General features: G+C 33.5%; 1 protein-coding gene and 1 pseudogene across 4 annotated transcripts in view; both read right to left on the reverse strand.

Annotated features, from left to right (window-relative positions):
* The window catches only part of LOC149575433 (uncharacterized), an 86,404-nt gene extending 70,447 nt beyond the window's left edge, over positions 1–15,957 (reverse strand). The window contains exons 1-5 of one of the 4 annotated variants that reach the window (XM_089815175.1): positions 15,712–15,948; positions 5,002–5,155; positions 4,697–4,867; positions 4,243–4,492; positions 4,055–4,156 (exon numbers count right to left, since the gene is read on the reverse strand). In XM_089815175.1, coding sequence (XP_089671301.1) covers positions 4,055–4,156; positions 4,243–4,453 — 313 coding nt within the window. In that variant the 5' untranslated portion in view covers positions 4,454–4,492; positions 4,697–4,867; positions 5,002–5,155; positions 15,712–15,948. Of the gene's footprint in view, positions 1–4,054; positions 4,157–4,242; positions 4,493–4,696; positions 4,868–5,001; positions 5,156–15,711 lie in introns of all 4 variants that reach the window. The other 3 variants (XM_089815176.1, XM_089815177.1, XM_089815174.1) reach the window with 3 other exon arrangements.
* LOC149575434 (large ribosomal subunit protein uL30y-like) lies at positions 4,835–27,865 on the reverse strand (annotated as a pseudogene).
* Between the last annotated feature and the right edge of the window lie 108 nt (positions 27,866–27,973).

Raw genomic sequence — 27,973 nt, forward strand, 5'->3', positions numbered from 1 at the left:
GATCGTGGTCTTTTTCGACTTACTAATTATGGTTGTTCTCGAGACTTAGTTATGGTTGCTCGGCGGTCTTCCGTTAGCACACTTTGGTATCAGCGGTATGGGCATTTAAATGTGTATAATCTCTCTCAGCTTTCTTGGGAAGAGCTTGACCTCAATTTGCCAAAAATTCAGACTCAGCAACTTGGAGTTTGTGATGCATGTCAAGCTGGAAAGCAACATCCCACACCTTTCACTAGTGGTGATTCATAGCGAGCTTCTCAGGTACTTCAGCTTGTTAATGCCGATGTCTGCAGCCCTATGGCCACTCCTTCTGTTCTTGGGTCCAAGTATTTTCTACTGTTTGTTGATGATTTCAATAGAAAAATGTGGGTGTATTTTCTTAGAAGGAAATCATATGCATTTCCTGTATTTCAGAAATTTAAACCTTTAGTTAAAAAAGAGTCTGGTAAATCTATTATTACTCTTAGATCAGACAATGGGGAGCGAATTTTATTCTAATGAGTTCTCTAGCTTCTTGGATACTCGTGGCATCAAACACCAATTAACCACACCCCACACTCTGCAACAGAATAGTGTATTTGAACGTCAAAACAGAACAATCACCAAGATGGCCATGCTCGAACACGAACTTGTTCTAAAGCTATTCTGAGCAGAAGCAGTTGACACTACAGTTTATCTATTGAACCGGTCACCCACAGTGGTGGTCAAAGGTTAAACTCCGGAAGAGGCCTAGCCAAGTCACAAGCCTAGAATTAGACACTTGAAGGTTTTAGGCTACCTTGCTTTTGTTTGGATCCCTGATGAGTCACACACCAAATTGGATACCAAGAGTCAGAAACTTATGTTTGTTGGACATGGTAGTCTTCACAAAGCCTGCCGCTTGATTAACACTAAGACATCTCATCTCCTGTAGAATCGTAATGTAGTCTTTGATGAGTAGCGAGGACAATTCATGCATGTTTCTCATGTTCCTGATCCTGCAAACCAACCTATGAAGGCTCGTGATTTGGGAGTTAGGCTTTCATTAGGTCCACCTAATGGAAGGGCTCTAGTACCTACTACAGCTCTAGTTATACTAGTGATCCCTGTACAGACACCCCCAGCTTCTCTTGCAGGATCACCCAAATTTGTAGATGCTTCCCTTGAGTTTGATCTCGATTCTTCTGATGAGGAACTTGGTCATCAAGCATCTCCTAATACTAATGTTGGTCGTTCTCCTCTCTGGGGCCTATGTGGTGTGCTAAGACACTTGTTGATCTTCGTGATGATGAGCTCATTAATGGGAGAATTGCTCACAAAAAGAGCAAACCTAGAGAGTCTGTTAACTTTCCTTTCATGGCCAACATTCACAGTGTCTTTGAACCTCAAACATTATCTGAGGCTAAAGGAATTCCAAAGTTGGAACAGGCCATGACATCTGAACACTAGAGCTTGCTGAAGAATAACACCTAGTTCCTTTCTGATCTTCCATTAGGGAAGAAACCCATTGGTTGCAAATGGGTTTATAAAATCAAATACATATCTGATGGTACTTTGGATAAGTACAAAGATTGTTTAGTTGCAAAGGAATTTTCTCAGTGTCAAAGCATTGATTATGAGGAGACCTTTGCTCCTACTGCAAAAATAAGCACCATCAAATTAGTCCTAGCCATGGCAACACAGTTTAGCTGGAAAGTCCATCAGTTGGATGTCAAGGGTGCTTTCCTCAATGGTGATCTCCACGAAGAGGTCTACATGACACAACCTTATGTTTCAAGGTTGTTGGTAAAGATCATGAGGTTCTCGAATTGGTGAAAGCTCTCTATGACTTGAAGTAGGCCCCTAGGGGATGGTACATAGAAATTGATAAGTAACCTCAGTGATCAAGGCTTCAAGAGGAGTTCTTCAGACTCAAAGTTGAACATCAAGACTACTGACAATGACATCATCCTTTTGGTTATTCATGTGGATGATTTGATCATCACTGGCAGTTTGGCATCTTTGATTCAGGGAATCAAGCAGAAATTATGCCAGTCTTTTGATATGACTGGCCTTGGGCTCATGCATTATTGCCTAGGTGTTGAGGTTTGGCAACAGACTTCTAGTATATTCATCTCTCAGTCCAAATATGCCAAGGCTTTGTTAGACAAATTTCGTATGCAAGACTGCAAGCCTGCATCTACACCCATGGAGAAAGGTCTCAAGTTATCCACAAAGTCTAATTCTCCTCCTGTTGATGATACTACATACAGGCAACTAATAGGCAGCCTCATCTATCTCTCTGCTACTAGACTTGATATCAACATCGCAATTAGCTACATATCACGCTTTAAGAAAACTCCAAGACTGATCATTGGATGGCAGCAAAGTGTGTGCTTTGTTATGTGAAGGGCACTTCAAATTATGGACTTCTTTACTCTCGAAGTTCTAATCCTAAACTCATTGAGTTCACCAAATTCAGATTGGGCAAGCTCTGTTGACGATAAAAAGTCAACTTCTTGATGTGTTCAATTTGGGATCCGGTGTCGTCACATGGATTAGTAAGAAGTAGTAAGCAGTTTCTCTCTCCTCTACAGAGGCCGAATACAAAGAGACAATCAAGGCAAGTTGTGAAGCTGTTTGGCTTCATTGGATGCTTGGGGATATGCAAATGTCACCAGCAGGACTGACCACTTTGTTTGTTGATACCGAAGGTGTTATCAAGTTAGCACGAAATCCAGTCTTCCATAAACGAACCAAGCATGTGGATGTTCATTGTCACTATATACGACAACTGGTTGAAGACGGAACAATAGACTTGCAATATGTTCCTACCACGGATCAGACTGCGGACATTCTCACCAAGCGTCTTGGTCTTAATAAGTCTATCAAATTCAGAGGACAGCTTGGTGTTGTAGATAGATTAACCATTAAGAGAGGGTATTCTAATAATAGAAAAGCATATTAACCATTAATAGAGGGTATTACGATAATAGAAAAGCTTCTCTTATTAGTTAATGGTTATCTATTTCTAATCTATTGTAAATATTACAATGTTTCGAATATTTACTTAGTTGAAGATAATTGTTAGTTTTTTTTTAGCTAGAATAGAAATTTTATATTCTTTACGATCATTTCCTAAGGAAACATCGTTCCATTTTTTTGTACATATAGACCTCTCCATCTCTGTTAATAACAAGCAAGTATTTTACCAATTACTTCGTAATAAAAGCAACCTGAGACAGGACAGTGAATTCACAATTGCACTTCAACTGAAATTATGGATTCACTGTAGCACAACTGAACCTAGAGCACGCTGCAGAGCATCACCCGAAAACGAGACACACAGTGCCAAGCCAACAGAAATGCTGCAAGCAAGGAAGCTGCCAAGAAAAGTCACACTGAAACACGAATGAGAGCTGGGCAGAAGCTAACTGACAAAAGCAAAGGCAAAGAGCATACACCAAAACCAGGGACAGAAAGAACACCCGTAAAGAACCACCCAGTGCAGGAAAGTCAGACTCGTGACGAAGAAAATCCAGTATCTCAGAGAAGAAGCCAAAAGAAAACTGGAGTCACGTGTCTGGCAGAGGACACCTTGGCCATGAAGGTTTATGGCAGGGGAGAAAAGCAAGGTTTATGGCAGGGGAGAAAAGCTGAAAGCAGATGCCAAGTTGCAGAAAGGCCAAACCCAACGGAAGCACTGGGCAGACAGGAGCAAAAGACCTTATTTTGCAGACAGGGGCAAAACCCGACAAGAGCACTAGGTAGAAGAATTGAGAAAAGAATGGAACTCCTTTAGAAATGCAGTAAGTACAAAGTAATGCTTATAGAAACACAGCACAAAATATGTGAGCCACCAGATCCTTAGTGTCAATGCAGTCTAGAAGCTTGTACTTTAAAGAGTTTAAGTTAATTAAATTGAAATATTACATCCAAAGCAATCAAGATTTTAGGCTCCTCCATGTCGTGATCTTACTTAAATATTCAATAATCATGTTTATTTACTCCAGCTATAAAGCGTGACACATTTGACACGTTGGCTGAGTATATGTAGATAAGAAATGAAAAATAAAACATCAAGAAATTGCCATACCTGAAACATAATGATTCCGAACCACCCCATCCAACCTATAGCAACATAGCCTTGAGCACAATGGATGAACTCCCAAAGTTCCTTGTATATCAGACTTTTTGTCTGTCAGCATTATATTAAAAAAAAGTCATGTAGTGCTTCAAGACGATGGGTAAAGCTCATGCCAGATAAAAATTGAAATTAGATACCTGAATCTTTTTGTGTTTTGATGTCATCCCTCTTCCAGTTGGTTCTAATGGCGTGCCTCAATTTATGCCCAAGCTTAACCGACAAGATACTCACTATAGCACCACCAAATATAACCACCCAGTTTGGACCCCCCCCTTGAGTGGCATTTGGGACAGAGTTTTGCACAAAGACAGACTTCCTAGTTTGTCCACTGTTCTCAAAATTCTTCATAATATTCAACACTGTGCAGGGATAGAGTTCAAGTTCACACTGAAAAGCAAGCATCCAACACAGTGCAGGGATGTGAGAATTTTTGTGTAATTACACTGGCTATGCTAAGGATCCTACAAAACATAAAAATTCCTAAGGGTGATAAGCTTTCCTTCAAGATCAAAAATTAGTCAAAACAAAACTTAGCCTCATAAGCATAAAAATAGTTTACAGCATTTTTGTTTAGCTTGGGTGTGGCAATACCTTTTTAGATGATAGGCAGCAATTATCTTGTGAGTTCAATAATAATGAACTCAGTCACAGGGTTTGCCTAACTTTGCAATGAAGTTCGAAGTTTGGTAAACTCATATAACATCAAAGAAAAATCATCCAAGTTTGCTCTTAAATTCGTACAACACAAAGTCTGTGAGCTTTCTGTTCAGAAATCACAAAAAAATCATTGCTCATTGTGTCAATAAAGTATATAAGCCCATTCGAGATCCAGAATCAACAACATATATGAACAGGCTACGATTTAATTTTGCCCGAAACAATTTTAAGCAACTTACAGGAGAGTCAGTTTCTGGGATAGCCAATTTTTGGACGGCAGGAGAATAGTGAGGGCAAAATTGAAGTCCACAAAAAATTTCATCAAGCACAACAAGAACTTCATTGTCCTGTGGACCTGGACAGAAACTCTGTCACATGGAACTGAGAATCTGTCTAAAAATAGTGGCAGCTTTTATTAAAAAAATTAAGATATCATTGATATATTTTATAAAAAAATTTAACATATCATTGAAATATTTATTTCGACTATATTTATATTACAATGTTTTTAAATTTATTGTTATGTATCCAAATTTAATAATGTTATTTTGTTTTTAATAGTTTTAGTTGAATAAGTGAAAATATTTATATTCTATTCATTTATAGTTAATATAATATTATTTTGTTTTAATAAATAATACACTTGACTACTTAATTTTACAACATGATATAATGTCAAATTAACATTTTTTAATTATTTTGACAATTTAAAGGATTAATTATTTATATTCTTTTTAAATAAATTTATATGTCGAATTGTTTTCCCTCGACGAACTTAAACCGAATTTCATTGTTACCGAACTCGAACTCAACCTCGAACCTTGTGACATAGATAATGACACATCCAATCTAAATAAAATATTAGAATAAATTTGATATCCATGAAAGAATTCCCTTGGAGGTTATCAGGCACTAGTTTACCAATGGTTGCATTCCCATCTAGGGACAAAATCTGTGTTTTGTCCAATTGCATTTTTTTAATTCTGTAAGGAACTGAATACTGAAACTAGAAGCAACATATCATAAAAATAAGAGACAATGACGCCAAAGGCCGATTCTCTCTACATAATATTCTTAGTTAATTATTATAGCAAAGCATAACTTCTAGCAAATTACTCTTATAAAGATTTAGTTTCCACAACAGAGCAGATGTTCCCACAATTTTCTAGTCTACTATTGAGCTTTCCCATATAATTGAATGTCCTCTTCCACTCCCATTGATCTATTTTTGGTCATTTGTAGCCATGAAAATTAAGTGTTTTCTTCCTTTCTTATAATAAGTTATGATTCTTCATAGTTTCTCAAGATCTAGCATATCAGCATATTAGAGTATGATATCAGAAAATTTATATTCACAGAGGTAACATGTTCAGCACTAACAATGCTGGGGAATGCTAAAAAGAGAAATCTAGTAAGGGATGGAAATTTGAGTAGTATTTCAGTGGGTTTTACAGGATTTGGAAATTGTCAACCTAGAACTTATATGTGTTTCTAATTTGGAGACAATTATTTAATTGTTGTCAAACAGCAGTACTTGGTATTCACAAGATGTATGGTCTATGTCACTAAACTTTTACAATAAGCAGCTTTATCACTGTCTTTGTGAACGCAAACAAAGCATTCATGAACAGAAAAAGGCATCACACTTGAAACCAAAGTGTACTCCATTAGCAGTGAAAGCGAGTTTTTACATATATTTGTCCATACAGAGAACATATCACTGTCTAACTTAAGAGACTGATCACTTCCTTTATGAACATAAACAGGACATTAGCCAATAGAAAAGGCATCACACCAAAAGCATAAGTGAGTCCTTGACCATCAGCGAAAGAAAGTCTGTCAAAATTACAAATCCTTGTCAATATAGCAAATCTAATAGTATCTAAATTTCTAATCCTAAAATCAATTTTAGAGAAAATTGTAACCCTCTACTGGTAGTATATAATCAGAGCAAGGAAGTGCATACTTATTCGCATACTGCTTCTGTCTAGGGCTTTGCAAATTTCCCTACAAATATTTTTCACTTCACCAAATGAATAAGTGCTGCAAATGAAGATTTGAGAGGTTTGATGAAACTTTCAAAGTTGCACACAACTTCTAGATCCCCCAATACCTCGAGATGCAGTTTCAAATTATAAGCAACAGGAGACATCCAGACACAGTTCCACTGAAGTTTCAGAAAGTGACATTCGGTCATTTATGGGACATCTTGGGATGTTCCCATCATCTCAACCATAAATCTTGCAAATTTTTGGCTTTTATCTTATAAGGGGATCTTATTGTACTGAAATGGAAACACCATTGAGAAACAGATTCGAAAGCAGCCATTTGACCTTTACATGAAAAGAGACAAACCTCATTCAGTTACTATTTAGTCCTCAAAAGGAAAGGCACTGCAATCATAAGGACAAGGTGAGATTTGAAAAGATCATATGGGTTGGGTCATATAACCCCATTCACTGTTGGTCGATAATTGGACTAACTTCAGGCTTGCAAGCTGACCTACCAAGTCTCAGGCCCTTAAAGGTAAAAAGTTACCTACTTTGTGGGCTAATGGGCAACCAAATTTTTAAACTGCCTTACTCAACAAGACTGAGTCTTCCAATATGACAATAAGACTTGGCATCTAATGTCCCCTCTCTGAGCCAAGATTAATAAATAATAATGATAAAATTAGAATATATGACAAATAAATAATTAATAATAATCAAAGGTTCTATCCAAGTCTACCAACTATTGGCAATTGTCTGCCATTAGATAAAGATTATATATAAGAGCACTGACAGTCATACATTGCTTAACACAATTGTGGCATTACCAGAGCATACAAATGGAGGATAAGCGTGTATTAATATTGGAAGCACAGACTACTCCATGGCCAGCTATTTGGTTATAAAGGACAATATTATCAGGTAGCAATTACGGAAGACAGGGACACGATCTATAGTTAACAGTGATGTTATTAATCAACCTATGACTAAGAAGCTATTGTGACTATTGTTTGCATTCAAAATCCAGAGAGTATTGAGTAAAAGCCAAATAATAATAACAACAAATATGGAAGTGATGTACCGGCAAGAAGATAATATCCTCAACTGATATAATAGGCAACAGTGACTAAATTGTCGAAGCCAAAAAGATGCATAGCACTAGTAAAAGAACAGTTCAATTTTGAAATATTATTGATAAATTAAAAGGGACAGCAATTAGTCAAAAACAATTAAATAAACAGTAAGTAGAAAAGATGCACAAAAGGAAAATTACAACGATAATTACTAATTAAGAAAAAAGATGTGATGATGTGATGTCCCCATTTTTAGCAAGTTCCTACAGTTGGCCAGGTCAGTTCACCATTGTGACCCTCGTGAGCTAACAATAGGATTTGAGGGTCTTCGTTGTGTGGTTACAGGCTTTCCAGCAGCCTATGGTGTGTTTTGGCTCCGTTTGAGGGACTTGCTATTTATAGTAAGTCAATCTATTGGTTCCGATGAGCTCAGTTGAGTCAAAGCAGTTGGAGGATGCTCTTAGTTTTTATTTCGGGCTTCCAATTTGGGCTCCAAGAATCTTGGAGGGAGCGTCTATTTATAGTAAATCAGCCCGTCAAGTTCATTCATCATCTTTCATCATTAGGATCACTTTGGTGTTGTCAAATTTCGATTCTGATGCTTCTTCAGTTGCTTTCGCAAAACGGGTGAATTATTATTATTATTCATACATATACACTAAGGTTGTTATTTTTGATAGTGTTATTGGTTGGTCACCTCAATATCATAGCTCGTTGGAACCGGGAATAAAAGTTTTAAATCATCGGAACAAGAAACAGTGGCCTTACGTGTCAAAATTTTAAGTTATGGTGGAAAAGGTCATTTTCGGAGCCAAAAGCAATTAATAAATCAGATTATAATGGCACTTTATTATATTTTAATGTTATGTGTGGGAAGCTACTTAAGTGAAGTTCATTTGGGAAACTTTGTGCCATTTGGAGATTATAAATATGAGCCCATTTGATGAGTAAAGCATCCAACTATTTGATAATCTTATTTTGCTTTGTCGTCTTTGTGACATTTCTGAAGTTATGATTTTTCTATGCCCTTGCTGAAGTATAAGTGTTTGGGATCTATAGCTGAAGTATTGTAGATTTAATTCTGATAATCCACACTTGAGGTATTGTGGACTTTTGAGTTTTATTATCGTCTCCTCTTTCTGTATAAACTGTGGTTGAGGAGCATTTATACAATTGAATATTATAATTTCTCTGTTGTTGGAGAAGGGTTTAGTCTGCAGTTTGGAGTTTGTTTTGGGCAGCATTTGTAAGGGTAGACTGTGAACACCAAATTGAAATTGGACCACGCGGCTTTTAGTTTGACTTTGCAATTACATTGTACAGCAAAGACCAAGTTCTTAATTTTTATAATTAAATTTATATTACATAGTTTGAAAGTAAAAAGGTTGGCTTCAAATTTTGATTTATAATCAGCCAACAATTAAATTCCCTTTTCATTATATTACTATATGGTTTGTTAATGAATGAATTCAGAGGCTGGTGTGAATCATTTCAGAATTGTTTATTGGCATTTGGTATTTATTTATGCAAAACTTTTAAATTTAAAATTAAGTAAATTTGTGATCAGTTTTCTGTACATCCTGATATTGTGTTTGAAAATTTAAGACATCATAGATTTAGTGATAATTGGGCTGCTTGCCAAGTGTTTGACAAAATGTCAAACCATCAAAATGTGAAAGAAATTGACACTTGATTTAGCTATACCCAGACGGGGTTATTACAGATGAAAGGATGTGATATGTGTGGAGATAGATCTCTTGGCATCTAAATGCTACAACTCTTCAACCTTATAGGATATTTAAATAAGACCTAATACATCTGGGAAGGATATGGACCAATGGGAGATTATTTATATTTCTGATAATGGTCACAGAGAAGGAACCAGAAAGTATTAATTATGGATGATGGGATAGGAGCTTATGAAATATACAGTATAACTGATACTCTTCACAAGGAAGAGATGAGGAAGGCTTTTGCAATCGCTGGCAAGCATTGTGAGCGCAATTATGCCGCAACGTATCTAAGATGTTAATACAGATTACAGAATATCATATCTGAATCCTAATAGCAATAAAGAACCACTATATGGTCTAATGTGTTTGTGTGTATAAGCTAGTAATATACACTTAGTCAATTCCTTGGTCACTCACAAATTACTGTTAAAGAGGCTAAGTTGGTTTGTGTCGGTAGAGGCGGAGTAATTTGGTCACCTGACAGGAGGGTCCCAAGATGGGTAGGAAACTTGAGGGAGCCAGCTTTTTGTGCCCCACCACAAAAATTTCACCATCTTTCTAAGGGTTATTGATTATGAGAGAAGTAAGGAATTAGGGCTGAACTATGTCTTATGGATCAGTGATTATTTCATAATTTAAAGCATAGTGATGTATGTAAATCATTGGGAATCGCCATTCTCCTAGTAGAGAACATCACAAATTACCATTTCCAAATGTAATACAAACACTAGTTAGGGTTTTTTAGGCTAAAGCAAAAAAAGTCAAAGATAGGGAACATTACAGCATCATAGTTGGTAACTTATAATTCACTGTCAGAATTCAGCTATTGATCCACCTAGAACCTGTACACATAGAACCAATTATCTGCAAAAAACCTTAATTAATCCTGAAACCTATAGGCAGCCAATTTTCCATTGAAAAGTCATTGACCCGATTTTAAATGACCTGGTTGCATTAAAGCACATTAAAATTATATTAAAATCCCTAAAAATGGCAATAAAACATAAAAAGTCATAGCAAACACCTATGCAACCCTATAAAAACCTCACAAAATCGACAAATCACTCAAAATTAGGGTTGATTACAGGATGGAAGCAAAGTCAATGCAGTGGTGTGGAAATAATTTGTTATTTTGTCCCTTCTGTTTTTTTCCGACCTCTGGAAAACCCTAAACAAAGGTGTGGGAGGAGCAGTGACGATCATCAATTGAATTTAAAGGGCATCAATCATCCTAAATTGGGGGGCATGTTAGATAGTATCAAAGCAGATAATAAATTTGCTCTAAAGTGTATTTTCAATATGACCCAAGCTCCCTACATGCCTTGCCCCACGGATTTGGATGCAATCAAATATATAATTTAATGTTATACACTAATTTTAGAATTATAACTGTCAAGCACTATTATGGAAGGCCATTTAATGGGGAAGCAACAAACCCCTACAGTTTATAAATTTATAATTAATAGCTTTCTCAAATATTGGACTACCCCTACAAAACTCCGTGCCTCAATCACAATGAAAGTCTTGGATCACTTCAAAATGGTTTCCACTTTTGATGAATTCCTAACAGTAGCTAGATTAACGCTATTAGATTTCCACAATCCATATGATGCTACTCTGTTCTTCTGGATTTGATTGTGTCTAATTTTTGTAAACAATAACAAAAACTATACACAATCTAATCCAGAAGAACAGAGTAGCAGCTAGATAGCTGTCTCATAAATTTTGATCTTAGTTACTTCATAGACTTATCTAAAATTTAATCTCGGGCCCTCTTTATTACTTCATAGACTTAGCTAATATTTAAAGTCAGTCTTAGACAGCTATTTGGTGATTGCCCTCTTAAAAAGTTAACTGAAAATTTGGCTATATAATCAACAATATGAATATAAACAAAAAATCTATTTTCTACAATTCATTTTGATCTCAAGTACTTATACACTTTGCTAATATTTGATCTCACACTTAATCAACAATTTTGGATTTTTAAATTATAATTAACATATCTAATTTTATCATTAACAATGGTCTCCACCTAAAATAGTAGTTGCCAACTAAGTCACAAGGTTCGAGTTCGGGTTTGACAACTATGAAGTTTGGATGAAGTTCAACAAGGTTTAAAAATTCAAAAAAAAATCGACATTAAATTTGCTTTATATAATTTTTTATAGTATTATAAGTATATCCAATAACTTATTAAAATATTTAACAGTTATAAAAAAATAGCAAAAACACCAAAAAAGCCTGTAAAAAAATTTCTTCTCTGCTTTATCCGAATTTCTGCATATTTAATGATTTTTTATGGGTTTGCCGAATTTCGGTTAACCCCGTGACACAGGTTGCCAAAACCAGTGGTTTGCTAATCTTTGACTTCAACTAAAAAATGTCTTTTATTGAATTCTACCACATATAAAGGACTCAACAATTATCATTACGATATTTAAAGCATTGAAATTGTGGAATATGATTTGATAAGCTTTCTCAAATATTGAGCTACCCCTAAAAACTCCTCGCCTCAATCACAATGAAAGTCTTGGATCACTTCAAAATGGTTTCTACTTTTAATAAATTCCACTTTTGATAAATTCCTAACAGTAGCTACATTGTTGTCTGATAAATTTTTATCTCAGTTACTTCGTAGACTAAGCTAATAATTAATCTCAAACTTAGACTACTATTTGGTGACTGCCCCATTTAAAAATCTGTTAAGTAATCTCAGTTGTTTTGTGTACCTGGCTAATAACTGATATCAGACTTAGACAGCTATTTAGTGACTGCCCTCTAGAAGTTAACTGAAAATTTGCCAATGTAATCAGCAATAAGACAGAAACAAAAACAAAAAAAATTCTACAATTTATTTTCATCTCAGGTACTTCATAGACTTGGTTAATATTTGATCTCACACCTGAGCAACTATATGGTGACTGCCCTCTTAAAAAAATAACTGAATATTTGCCCATGCAATCAACAATATAAGTATAAATGATAAAATCTGTTTTCTATGATTCATTACTTAAATTCTGTTTTATTTTCTCTCTCTATCTATATGCTATGGAAATGCCCTTACATAAAAAAGTAGTTTCTGTCTAATTTTTTACATTATTTTGGAACTCCAAATTTTTCCTGATTTTTATCCAATTTTTTTCAAAAGATCTTATACTTTTGCTTTGCTGATTAATTCCGAAATGATTTTTGCTCCTATGCCTGTGGGAAAGGCTGACAAAGGCAGGATGCCATAAAATATCATGTTAGATTGTTTGCCCATCCTTTTTGACTCCGGTATATAGCTGTGGGTTGTCCAAAAAGCACTATAACATACAAATTTCTTCAGTTCTCACATATTCATACAAAGCAAAATCTTATTCTTGTAAGCCTCTGTGACTGGGAGATGCATCTCCTCCCCTTTCGGATACGTCTCAAAGAACTTTTGCTCTTTCTGAGACTTCATTTACAGCCTGAGACTTCACTTCCATTTCCCACCAGGTTTCTAGCCATCTCACAGGCATCTCCTCTAACCAAAGACATGTGAAAAGGTTAAAAACAAAACCAAAATGTAGTTTTCATTCAACAGCCATGGTTGATGAAGTGACTGAACCAGATGGCATTAATGACTCACCCCCAGTTCTACTACCAGCAGAGGAGCTTGAGTTTGAGAGTGATAATTATCTAAGAAGAATCATAGCTGAGGACCTTGATTTGGATGCATCATGATAAAACTGTTGACGAGTAGATGGTAGATTTGTGACTTTTGCTTTTTGCTAGCATATCAGCATCAAACTATCAATAGTTTTTACTATAAATATAAAGTACGTAATGATAATCTAATATGGAATATGTAGAGTGAGTTTTTAACTTTTTTGACTCTTTGACACAACGACCTTTGACATTTTGAGTTATGCATTTAAAATTCAAAGTTAATGTTAAACTTTACCATTGTTCTTGTTTCCAAAGTTCCATGTCATAATATTTTATGGAAGTTTTCAACTTATATTAAAAATAAAATTGGCATCTCGAAGTACCCATCTCCTATTTTTCAAAATTTTCCAACCTGATACTAGAACCTGACATGCACATTTCAACTTTAAACAACTTATCATGCAGCTCATATTATCTCATCAAGTCTCACTGTGAACACACATGCGCAGTCATCCCAAAATATGTAGTTAGATTTCATTATATATACCATAATGACATCTCAGGTCCAAATGTGTTCGTATGAAACAGCAGATGAAAGAGATAATTTCCGTGATATCAAAAGTTCGGTTATGTCATTATGGAACAGAAAAGTAACAAATAATTACTCTTCCACACAACTCTCTTCAGACTAACAAGTACAATATCAGACAAATTATATTAGAATTCTTCATAATTATTTCTAATTCAGCAAGCAAAAAGCACAAAGACCATTTCTGCTGCCTATGCTATCCAGGCTCCCTTTCCTCTCCCCACAGCCTAATTGACAAAAAAAAGGAACACAAAAAGACAGCCAGGACCCGTATCGGCTCTGTGTAGAAATGAAGATAGTTCTATGTCCAATGACAGTTATTCTCGCCACATATCAAGGTGTTGCTGGGCTTGGTCGGGTAATGGGTGCTCAGAGGAAAGATCTGCTGCTGTTTCTCATGTGATTAAGTCTGTACATCTCCAATTTCCCCCTTCACAAATAGCATATCATAAGACAAGACTTAAGCTTCTAAAGCAGTCAGTGCAGTAGCCTAATCACCTTATTCTACTTGTAGATATATCAAGTTGAACAGGTCTCAGAGCATGGAAGCATTTGAGATATTCCTCTTGCGATTCTCTAGTCCCTCTATCTTGAATTTTAAGCCTTCACATTATCAATCTCTTCCAGATGAACCATCCAAGGCAATAGGTTTAACATACCAATCATTCATTTATAATTCTTTACCATATTAGCTTTCCGTCTACATGCATCACGCTGAATCACTCCTTCCTTGTTCATGATAGCTCTCCGCAATCCTCATTTTACTTCTACAATTGAACAATATCCTTTTGAAATTTCCTGCTCCCTCCATCTATAAGTTATCTTCATCTGACTGATTGCCCACACTTAACCTCGATAAACTTTCTGCATCATGTAGCTTCCCCAGATATATTTTTTCTTGCTAAATTACAGATCAGAATTTGAAGCAACGGTTCAATCTAGATTATAGACTATTTCTCACTAAACCTTCCCAAGTCCAGATAAATCAAATTTGAAATCAACCTAAAGACCTCGATAAAGTCAGTTATAATATACATAATTAGTCTCCTCCAAAATTTACACCCAAGTTCATTTTATGTAATTTCTAAGCCAAGCTGCCCCTGTAAAATCTACACATTAATCTAACTGGTTCATCCACACAAGTTTGCACGGGAAAATACCATTACAAATTCTTATTAAAGCCCCCTGCTTCAGGTATAATAACATCACAATCATGAGGGGACAAATCTGCATATACTATTTGTACACCCGGACTAGACTGTATTAAAGAAGCGTCATACTTGAATATTTGTACAGATTTTTGGTCATTGCCCAAAGTAGTTTAGGCAGCCCACAAAACATACATCCTAAAAGATGATCAGAAACTCAAGATTTTCATCACAGAGGATTTTCCTGGAAAAATAGAGACTTTATTGGCTACATCATTTGAATGATAGTATCCCATATAATACTAATTGTTTTTAAAGCGGCTTCTGTGACATTTTTCAAACTATTTTTTCTTCAGGTTTGTCTAATTCATTCTTCGGGACTTGCTTTCTAATGTGCAACATGTACATGTTTGCTCTGTTTTAGGGTTTGTGTGAACAATCCTCAGCAGATTCGTTAGTTCTTCTCTGACAACTCTGCTGTCTTCTGCCAACTTTTTCCTGACCCGCTGCAACCTCTTCCAGTTGAGAACTTTCAAACTTCATGACTAAAAAAATACTATACACACATCTTGGGTGGCCAGACAAGCATCATTTGCTACCCTTCTTCACACACACTAATTACCCCATTTCATTATCTTATCCTTAATGTTGATTGTATTGACTGTTACATTTATTGTGGAGATTTTGTTTCTGTGCGTGTTTAATTCAGGCTTTATTTTGTTCCAAGAGTAAGGTCGAATGTGAGGAAAGTTAGCAGACGGTAAATAGAAGGCACTTACTTGATAACAGTGGCTTCAAAACATGTCGTCGCTTCTGTAAAAACCCTAAATTGAATCATGCTCCAGTGTTGCCGTTGTTGCTGCTCTCCCCTCGTCTTTGTTCATTATCTGTCTGTCGTTCATCGTGAATACGGGGCGACGAAAAACACGTTTACCCAGACATGCTTGGACGTTGTGTTGTTTCACTTTTTTTCGAAAGAATTTTCTTTACAGTTATGGTGATGTTGAAATTAGTATGGGAAGGATTCAGGAGTCGGGCGGTTTTAATAGTTGTTAAAAGTATTTTTCAGCATGTTTTTTGGATTTAATATTTAATATTTCTTTATAACATTATTTTAATTTACAATTTCACAAAAAAGTGTGTTAATGTGGCATTATATTGGATGATGTGGTTTTTAAATGTTAATAATAATAAGAAGTGCCACATAGTGGCTAGTACTTGACGTAATAAAAATTAATTGATTAGTTGAAAAAATATTTTTTTAAATAATTAATTAAGAATAACATTAATAACTATAAATGTATTCACATAATAATAAATCAAAATTTAAATATTAATAAAATAAAATAATTTATTCTAAAGTGATAAATATTGTAATCAAGTAATTAGAAACAATGACTAATCTATAATAATAAATACAAATTATTTTATTTTTTATTGATTGAGATATCACTATTGAAAGAGAGAAATTATTATAAAACATATTAAAAAATATTCTAAAAAATAATTAATTAAGAATAACAATAATAATTATAAATGTATTCACATAACAATAAATTAAATTTTAAATATTAATAAAATAAAATAATTTATTCTAAAGTGATAAATATTGTAATCAATCAATCTATAAATTTTATTTTTTGATTGATTGGGATGTCACTGTTGAAAAAAAAAAAGAGTTTAGTCATGCATTTTTAAGTTATTTTAAAATATTTAACACTTAGCTATAAACAAGAAATAAAAGTCATAGCATTTTCTAATTTATCTAATAAAATTTAATGAGTTTTTGAAATATAATATTTGATGATAATATATTAAAAACCAACTTTAATAATTTTAAACATTCTTAGTACAAAATAAATATTTCTTATATAACTTTATTCTTACATTTAAAATATTAGATTACAAATATTTGATATTTATTTTTAATTCATTAATTCTTATTAAAACAGATTCTTATTTGTTATCAAAATTAAAGTAATACAATTTACTTCTTATAAATTCTTATTGAGCATTATTATAGAAAATTGTTATTTATTATTATTTTTTAGTTTCTTAATGATAAAATTTGTTTTGTTGGTTGAATTTATAAGTACAAAGATTAAATTATATTATATTAAAAACTTCAAGTATTGTAGTAATTATATTTGTTTTAGAATTAAATTATATTTTATCTACATAATCATCTATCGTTTATTTTTATTATATTACATATGCATCTTTGAAAATATTGTCGAAAAAATAGAATTATGGAGTATTAAGGCAAAAAGGGGTCCTATAAGACCAAATGAAATTGGCCTGTGGAATTTGAGAGAAATAATTTTTTTCATATATAAAATTCATAAGTAAATCGGCAAACTTTAGAAATATTGAAGTTATAGAAAAATAGTTAGTGTTCATTGGTTGAAAACAAATTCACTATTGTGATAATTGTGCAAACTGAATGCAATAGTATTGTCTTACGACAAGTATAATAAGGGGACTTGTCAATCAAGTAGTTGTAAAAAACTTGGGTGTAAGGTTCTTAAAGAGCCCACCAGGGATCAAGTCTTGTTGAGTGTAAGGCTTCAACATTAAGAAGGGATGATGTTGAGATGTGCCTCGGGTGAATTCAATGGAAGGATACCCCTTAGTCCTTAGCTCTTAGTCGAACAGGTTCAGTCATAAGGCTCATGCTCCCATATCGGGTAGCTAAATAGAGTTCGTGGAGAACCTACATAAAAAAAAACTAGGAGTGATTTGAAATTTCTCTATAAGTTTTTGAGAAGTCCAAAACTAGGGTGCTCAACTATTAAGTCGTCTCCACAAATTATGATAGCAATAGCATAATCTGACTTGATGTGGAAAAATATCTCCTACTTATCCACAGATTGCATTAATTTTTATTCAATTTGAATATATTTTATTTATGTAAATTTTCAATGAATTTAGAATTTTTTGAATAGAAGATGGAATAACAAGCTTATGGTATTTCAATTCATCATGTTATAAGTGGTATTTGATTTTTATTCCTTCTTGGGTAATTTTTGTTCTTTTTTTATTTTTATCAACAAAAGGCTAATGCTTTATATTGTATTTCAAAGTTATTTACAATTATTTTTTACCACGTTCAAAGTGTAGGCACAGGGGGGGAAGAGTGGGGAAAAACCCTCAGTATTACCCAGGATCGAAGTCCTATTATCCCTATAAATTTATGGGGTCTTAAGAAGACATACCTTCTTTTAGAGAGCTCCATTTTTATATAGTTTTGATAATATCCCTCATTTGTGAGTACAGATATTATTTTACATGTGCTTTCATGAACAATTTATGATTGTATTTATATAATTTTAGCCTTTATGGGTAATGCTTATCCCATTGTCTCGTCGACACTTTTCCTTTTATCATTTTTCCTTCTCTGCTCAATTGGAGGCACCAAGATCCCTTAAAAAATTAGGCACTTGTCACTTTAACCACAACTTCAACTCAATGGTATAAGTTAGTAATAATCAGTTTAATAAAAAATAGGTAGTTAGAAACGACCTTTGAATATAGGACTTTTGATCATTCATATTAGAAATGTTTTATTACAAATTAATTAAAATCCTTAAGATTCAAAATTTTCTACTTTGAGAGTATCAATAGTTCATTGATGATTTTAAAATTAATCCATATTTGATTCTAGTTCGATTATCTACAGTTATTTTTTGAAAGCATAAGATGATGGAGATTAGATTATCTTTTTTATTGATTAATTTTCTTAATTTAATTTGACATATTGTCTTTGCTACAATTGATTATCTCTAGCTTATATTAGAATAATATTGTAAAAAACAACTTTTAATTGGCTTCCTTAGATTTTTACCATATTAACGTCTTCCAAATCTATCTTGGGAATAAATCAATACTTATTAGATTTGAATCTTTATTTCAACTTATAACATTTGTTAGCATTTTAATTTATTAGTTTTTTAATGAGTTTTAAGGTCACTCTAATTATTATTCTTGTACGAATGAACAAACTTACCATTATTTTACTAGAAAAAAACCTTCTTTGTCTAGGTGCTAATACTTCATATTTCATTCATTTGTGGAAACTCGACTTTATCTTAATAAGTTATTTTTATTTCAATCTGCTTATTTTGATAGAATCTTGGAAGGTGAGAAGGTTGCTTATTTAATTGAATAATGAAAGCACCAAGAGGAAGCTAAATAGTTAAACTTAGACCTTGATTAGGGTTATACACAAAGAAGACTAATGATGGAATATACTTTATAATTTTTTTAAGAAAATCTAAGGCTAGTTGTGGTTCTTAGCTCCACTTAATTTTATATATCTAGTTCATTCTTAATAAATCTATTTGTAGGGTTTTATAAAAGATGTTAGTTGGACTCTAGAAGAGTACTATTCTATTACAGAGCACTGCCAATATGGTGAATGAGTGGGAGTTTTTTTCAACTGAGATTATGTGTAGAGGATCTGGGAGTTGTGGCCCTTTTTAGATCCCAGAGATTATCCATTAGCATTTACAGGAAATTGTCTAGCTTCTTTCACTCTATCAATCCCAGACATGTTAAGTTGGCATGCCATTACTTTATTATCAATGGTTTGTATTTCTTAGCAATCCCTCTATTGCTTGTGATGATAGAGGCCTTAAGTAAGAAGAATTTGTGGGAGCAACCTTGTCCTAATTTAGTAAGCTCGATGTATGTATGTGGTTTTATTGGTGTCACTACTTGTGTGTACTTTATATTGAAGACAAGACATGTATATCTAGTAGACTATGCATGCTTCAAGGCACCTGATGGATTCAAAGAAACTAAGAGATGTTTCTTTGCATGCTTAAAGGCACCTGATGAATTTTTGTTGCATTACTAAGATGGATAAAATTGTGTATCATTTGCAATGGCATACCATACAATTTTTCAACATGTGGCACTAAGCCCTAGCACCTTGACATATATTTTTGGGGTTTTAAATCAATTTTTTCCTATCACTACTAGCCCCTAGCCGTAGCGTGTATTTTTATCAAACACATGACAATGTGAAAATGTGGTGGCATTCGCAGTGAAGGAAGGGCGATATTATTATTATTACATGAATGCTTACCATTTCCATCACACAAAATTTAAGATTGAAGAGTGATCTTTACACAATTGGTTTTTTTGGGGTTTAAAATCAATTTGTTTCCACTTCTTTCCTTGGTTTGTTATCCACATTTATTGTGGATCATGTTCTTGTAGATGTCAATCTGCTTAGATTGGCTATGAGAAGTCTTGATAAAAATGTCTTTTTGAGCCTACAAATATGTCCAGATTGATTGTGAGGAGTCTTGAATTCAACAAATTTTGACATAAAAGTGCCTTCTTTGTTATGATTGATTGATTGTGAGAAGTCTTGAATTCAACACAATTTGACATAAAAATGTCTTTTTGAGTTTGTTTAAAGAGATTTTGTCTTGCTACTTCACATGGAATTTGTTTCTAATCAAATATTATTGTGAGAGGGTGTGTTTCAAGACAACAACTTTCTTGTGATTTGCCTTCTTGAGCATTTAAGAAAGTACTATGGCATATGTGTCTCTACAATATCTAAATTCAACTTCACATTGTGTTGTAACTCTAGAATAGGTTTTTGATCCTCATAGCTTTCATTTCAGCATACAAGTTTTCAAGATTGGTCAACACCCTCACTTGCAAACCTCTCATGTCAAGCACTTTCTGTACTATTCTAACACCATTTTCTTGCTTCTGAGCTAACAATTCTTCAGGTGCATTTTCTTGTAAAACATTAATTTTGTTGAAGAATTGTAAACTTATCAATCGGAGAAAGATAGTCCAAATAAGTAGTCAATATAAAATGGGAGTTGTGTTAATGCGGTAGATGGAAATATAGATATATGTATGTATGTATGTGTATATGTATGTATGTATGTATGTATATATGTATGTATGTGTATATGTATGTATGTATGTATGTATATATGTATGTATGTATGTATGTGTATATATACATATATATATAAATATAAATATAATTACATATGTATATGTATATATATGTGTGTGTGTGTGTATACATACACACACATATGTGTGTGTCTATGTACGTATGTATGTATGTATATATACATATAGATCTTTTTTAAGGTGCTTATTACATCTTAGCATAATAGAAAAATTGATCCATCTGCATACATATTCCATAATCCAAATAATAAAACAATAAATCTCACTCAACCCGTGCTAAGTGACATACTTCAAGATCCTTCACAAAAATAATGTGGATTAGGAAAAATGAGCAGAGTTTGCAAGAAATTTTATAAAAACATATCATAGAAGATATTTTAGAAAGAAACAAGCCATAACCTAGTTAAATTGGTCTAGTTTCTGATTAGCTAGGTTGATTACAAACTCCTGTAGAACTGTCATCAGATTAGGTACAATAAAATGAACAATCAGTTGTTCCCAGCTAGCAGGATCAAATACAGTTTTCCAAGGTGATAAAATTGCATATGCAAATGCATCACTTGCATGCTAGGCATGAAGCCAATTCCCCAACTTATAATGAATGGTTGGATATATGGGCTCCATACACTAGACCAATAATGGAAGCCAAGGATGTAACCATGCATGTATTGGCACAATACCCTTGTGAGGATCCTAAGTATCTATTGTTGTAGTAAATTTGGACATCACTATATGATCCAAAATATTATGAAGTACTGAAGTTGGTAGTAACTTTGCCCATGCTGAAAATGTAGCATAGATTTAGGGTCCCTTGGCTCCCAGGATTTTTTAGCAGCTATTCTCATTGCGGGAAGAATAACTTCAGTGAAGAGTTGAGTGTAAGGATTTGAAGAAGCAAGTTATGCTTTTGTTTAAATGCCATAATCATGAGGCTCATTCCTTTGCAAAAGCCTCTACCATAATGACATTACCTCTAAACCATGCAAAGGATGTTGAAGTGGTTCCCGATCTTGAAACACTCTTATAAGAAATTGCAAAGCAAATGTAGACGCAATACATGACAAATTGCACAACTTGTAGTCCTCCCAATATTTGGACTATAAATTCTCAAAGACACTTGCAAGTGATTCCAATGTAATAGTACCTACCACAACACTTTCTTGGATTCTATCCAGTGTTCCCATAATATCCTCTGTGTTGTATAGTTGTTATTTCTGTCGTGCAGTCTCTTTCTAAAGCCACTCGTTCTTATATTGCTACAAACTCTCTCTCATACCCTAAATTTTGATCAAAATTGTCAATATCTACCTCTACCATATCTAAAATCAACTTCACATTGTGTTGTGACTCTGTCATAAGTGTTTGATCCTCGATATTTTCATTTCAGCATTTCAACATTCAAGTTTTCATGTTTCCTCTTCATTATATGTTTGGTTTATCAATGATTTCCTCCAGTTCGATTACGATGCATCTCAACTAGTTGCTCCAATGAGAGATGCACTGTAATCGATCTAGAGGAAATCAAAGAGATCTTGTGGATTGTTGATTATGATTTTGTTTTTTTAAGAAAAATAGAAAGAAAGAAAAACACGCATTAATCATTTCCCATTTGTTTTGGTCGATTGTGGATAGTTGTGCGCGAAAGAGGGTGGAGATCTTCGAATGAGGGTGGAGAGCTTTGAATGTTGGTGGAAATTAGTGGAGATCTAGGATTTTGTTGTCTTTCCCTTGTGATCGTTGCATTTTGTTGCTATGCTCTTGTGATCTTTGCATTTCATTGTCATGCCCTTGTAATCTTTGTGTATGTATGTATGTATGTATGTATGTGTATATGTATGTATGTATATATGTATATATGTATTCATGTATATATGTAGGTATGTATCTATGTATATATATACATATGTATATGTATATATGTGTATATATACATACACATATATGTGTGTGTTTATGTATGTATGTATGTATATATAGAGAGTGATTTTTTTAAGGTGCTTATTGATCCAACTACATAAATATTCCAGAATCCAATTAATAAAATAATAAAACTCACTCAACACATAGCATGGCCATAGATGCGATGAAAATGCATGTTGGTAAGTAGATTCCTCTTTTTCTATCTCATTTTTTCATGTGTTAATTTCACTTGAACTATTATTTCTTAGGAGGCATTTTGTAATATTGGATTTATTTATGCAAAAGGCAATGAGGACATTCTTGGATGTACCCATGTTAGATGTATGGGAACACTAAAGATTATGATGAATTTGTTGTGAGCAATGAAGGTGGACTTCCCCTAAGAGTATCTCAACTTCTAGGTACTTTAAAGATTGATCCTTTCTTAATGATTCTAGATGTTAATGGGGAATTTTGATGTTGGCAGGGGTGGGGGGTGGTTGGCCCTGATTGGTAGAGAATATTAAGCTATTCTCGAAACTAAGTGAAGCTCAATATTAACCTATGATTGCATGATAACTAACTGTGTGAATCTCATGGTTTCAAGCAATGCAGAAGGAGGCCATAGTTCAATATGCAATCTCAATTCATATGCATATGACATCAGGTGGAGCTAAAAAAATACAACAGGTTTGCATTTTTGTTAGAGGTCTTTAATTAGGTATTTTAAGTTATAGACCATCACGAGACTTTGACTCTTATAGGCAAGGGTAATGTCCATAGCAGCTAGAGTTCTAACGTTCATGATGGTTTATAATTTTAAAAACTTAACATACCTATTAAATAAATGTAAATGCAGTGCATTTTTTCATCTCTACCTATTGTCCATGAATATAGAATGCAGTTGTGCATGCATTCTCGATTCTAAGTGGTATTGACAAGTAAGGTGGGCACTTACAACTTGATAGATGATTCCTATATGGGGGAGATGGTATTATCGGTTGAACCTTGTAGCTTGGACACTCTATGGCCTTTTATCTTTACAATATGGAGACGTGGAGACCAATTTAAGGATGATTTGAAAAAGAAATGGTTAAGTGCATAACTTTTCTATAACTTATGTTGGTTAAGTGTATAACTTTTCTAGAACTTATGTCAATTATTTTAATATGAAACTTATGTCAACTTTTTTAATTATGACAATTTTCTAACATTAAATTTTGCTACTCTAGTGCTTGTTGATGGTGACAAATGGATTGTGCTTGCCATATATAATGCAAACAAGTTTATTAGGATTGCATCAAAATATGAAGTGAGGTATGTAGTATTTGGTACTTTTCTAATCTATATAGATAATGGTCATTAATTTTTTGAAAGTGTGGATGAGTTAACTTTTTTTTTTTAATTAATAGAATTGGGCATGTGAATTTTATTATCACATTCTCATTACAACTTTTTATGCTGAGAAAAATGATTATTCACAAGGATTAATGATTTTGGATATTTAATTTTATGGTTTCAAATGTACAAACCATTTATCCCAACATCTTTATTTTGCAATCTAATTTCTTCAAATTTGACTTAATAATTTTAGCTTCTTCCTTAAGAATGACCCAAGTCCCCAAGTATGATCATCATCTTGCCAAACCCATACAATATCTTTGAGAGCAAGTTTAAGTTGTGGATTACATAATTTTCAAATTATATTGTATCACTATTGGCTTTTCTCAACTCCACTACAAAGAATGAAGGTGGCACCTCGAAAATCTTTGCAAAAGATACCAAGTTACATTTTCTTCCATTCTTATTTCCTTGCATCTTGATTATGCAATATATTAAAAATATTCATATTGAAGAGTTCTCCTATTTTTCCATAAAAAAAACAACACTGGATTAAAGTATTTACCATGTTATACTTTGCATGCCACTGCTTTCAATCTTGAAGGAGGAGAAAGCTTTGACAGATACAACTTTCACTTTGAATATTGATTTGGCCATGACTAATATTGACAATAGTTGATCTAACCTACCACAATATCTTCAATCCTTTGTGGAGGATGAATCCTTATTGAGTAATATGACTAATGAGAGAATGATTTGACTAGTTGTTATTCATCACTTTTAATTATCATCCTTTAAATAGCGAGAACGAGTAGAGCTTGGAATATAAAAGTATTCCTTCATGTAATGGGTTATTTTCATGTGATGAATCTACTTATATTCTCATTGGAAAGAGCTATATATATTCGCATATGATAAGTCTTCTTATATTCTCATGGGCAAAAGGGTTGTTCGCGTTATGATAAAGTTGTGGCGTCTAGTAACACTATAACAGAAACACATATTCTTGGTGATATTCTATCAATTGTTATTTTTGACTCATAGAATAATGGTTACGAATGAGTAGTCATGGTGGGCCCCCACCACACAGAGGCAAAACCCAAGGTGATTCCAAGCTCACCTTCAAATCTATATTGTGCAAAATATAATCCAACATGTTCCCCTTTGTGATTCGCATAATAATTCACATTTGGATCCATATGGTTCAAAATACCACTATGGTGAGAACCAAAAACCTCCCCATGTTCAATTGGGCATTGTTCAAGTAAATTGTTACCATAAATACATTGAAAATATGAAGATAATAGATAGATAACACAAGTTCAACATCTTTACTTTCATGTGGTGTAGAGAAATACTTGTAAGAATCAACTTCCTCCTCACACTGATTTTTTTTTTTTTTTAATTGACAAATATTTTGAAAATATGAAGAGAACATATAGAGAATATATTGAACATCTTTTGTTGGTTTTGACATGTCCTAAAATGTCTTGAAATTTTTTGACTGGCTAAAGTGAGAAAGGGTCCGAATTTTTATTTTTTTTTAAAACACCAAGTCCAGTGTACAAAAGTAAGGGTTCAAAAAAAGTGAAACAATATAGAAACTAGCACCAAAACTAGAAAAAAAACTAACTTACTACCAACATCGAACAGTACAAAAACAAAAAACTAAATTGTTAAGCCAACAGAGATAAATTTGCACCTAACATGAACCCAAAACCCATAGACACACACCAACACCAAGCTCCAATATCATAACCACAACCCAACATAGGGCCACTACTTTCTCATCTCCTTGAGCTTCTTTGAGAAGGAAGGCTACTTAGAAGGACAAGAGGAAGTTGCATTCCCTAAGCCATCCACCTCCTTACTGACAATCTGAAGACCCTTCTCTTTACCATGGGTTTCCTCCCTTATTTTTCTTTTTTGTTTCCTTTCCTTTAGCTTTCCTTGAATCATGGCCATAGACTTTAACACTTTTTCCTATGCAACTCTTTGTTATGTAGCCAAATCCTTGATTTGATCCCCTAGCTGAACCTAAGACTCCTTCATAGATGCCAGGGAAATGAGAATCTCATAATACATTCCATATCAAAATAGATTTTGGTATTTTTTTCCATGACTTAAAATAGTTGTACAATGTTGGGATGCTTGACTAGTCTAATCATAGTTGTGCAATGTTGGGATGCTTGACCAGTCTAATCATAGTTGTGCAATGTTGGGATGCTTGACCTATCTAATATTAATGTATGACTTTTCACTTTTGTCAACATCGCCACCTTCAATGTAGTAGTTGCATTTCTTCTTTAGTCCACCGGATGGAGCGCCGAGTTTAAATGGCCACACAAATTTATTCACTTTCATGAAGTTGGGGCCAATAGTAACAATCTTATGGATAAGATCTTCACTACAAATTATCCCCTATTTACCTAAAACCTGTTCACAAGCAACAAGGTAGAAATAATAAGCATTGGGAAAGCATACTAACTAACACAAAAAGGCATCATGAACACAAGCACCTTTTCAATGACAAAGTCGTCAGTCAAAGGAATCTGTTGCTTATCAACCTTTCCATAACCTCTCTTGTAAGTTAGCTATCTTATGCTTTTTAAATTTGGATATCTAGAAAGAATTCAGCGAGAGAATTAAATAATAGTAGACACAATAATCTATGAAATAAGAAAAAGTTGATCTACATAATGCTTATAACTAACCAAGAACATACCCAAAGGTCACATATGGTTCAACCTGATGCAACATGTTCATTTTTTTTTTCTTCACTTTTAGAAACACACCATTTAAGATCTAAAATGAAGTGGCATAACAAGTCTATATCACTAGAATATTGCATGTACATCCAAATCACTAACCACTATTTTAGAAACAAAAAGTGCAAAAGAGATAGGTCAAGCTAAAAAAGGACCAACCTGCCTCAAACACAAAAGTCACAAAATCATTCTTGTCTTTGGATGCATATCATTGATACAGAATAAGAAAAATAAGAAACTCAATAAACAAAAAAAAACTTCATAAAAACTTATATTAGAATTTGGGGAAGACTTATAATTCTGTGTTCCTCTTTATTTAAAATAGAAGAGATATAAATATATTATAATAAAATATGGAAAAAAAACATTTGGTCCTTTTTATGAAAAATAGACTAGAGAGCTAATAGTCTACCAAATCGACCACTATATAAAGACCATGAAAGTAAAAGATATATAAATCCTACAAACTAGCTACTTACCCACAGATACAAATAATGAACAATAGCTTAGCTTCTGGCTCAACATAAAAGCCTCCTTTTATTTTTGCCTCTCTCTTCAATCTAATAACCTCTTGTTCCTGATTTTTGTCACAAAGTACATAAGAAACTTACTAAGGTACATTCCTCAACCCTAGATGGCATGATGACACATCAATAAAAAACCCAACAATTTATTAAAAGATCCACATACTCCTTGGTGACTCATATATTGATATAAAACTTTCCAAAAAGAAACTAAGGTACAAACTTAACACTAGATGGAATGGTGAGACATCACTCACAAATCAAACACTTTATTACTTGCTTTGTATTCTCCTTTGAATATTCGTCAGCTTTCTTAAATATCAGTTTATGGTTTGTAGCATTTTTTACTTTTCAACTTCCAACTGTCGCTTCTTGTCATTCTCCCATTCTTCATTTATTTTCCTCTTCTTGAGAACTAACTCAAGCACAAGCTTTGCCTCCTCCAAACTCATATCTAAAATAACAGAAAAAATTAAATTATTTGGCAAAATTAAACATTAAACAAGAAAATGCTTTCTAGAAGCAGTAAGCAATTCATAATTTCAGTGGCAAATCACCAA

Source organism: Cupressus sempervirens, chromosome 2, assembly GCF_028749045.1.
Source record: "Cupressus sempervirens isolate cs-2001-9-10 chromosome 2, ASM2874904v1, whole genome shotgun sequence".
Classification (NCBI taxonomy): Eukaryota; Viridiplantae; Streptophyta; class Pinopsida; order Cupressales; family Cupressaceae; genus Cupressus; species Cupressus sempervirens.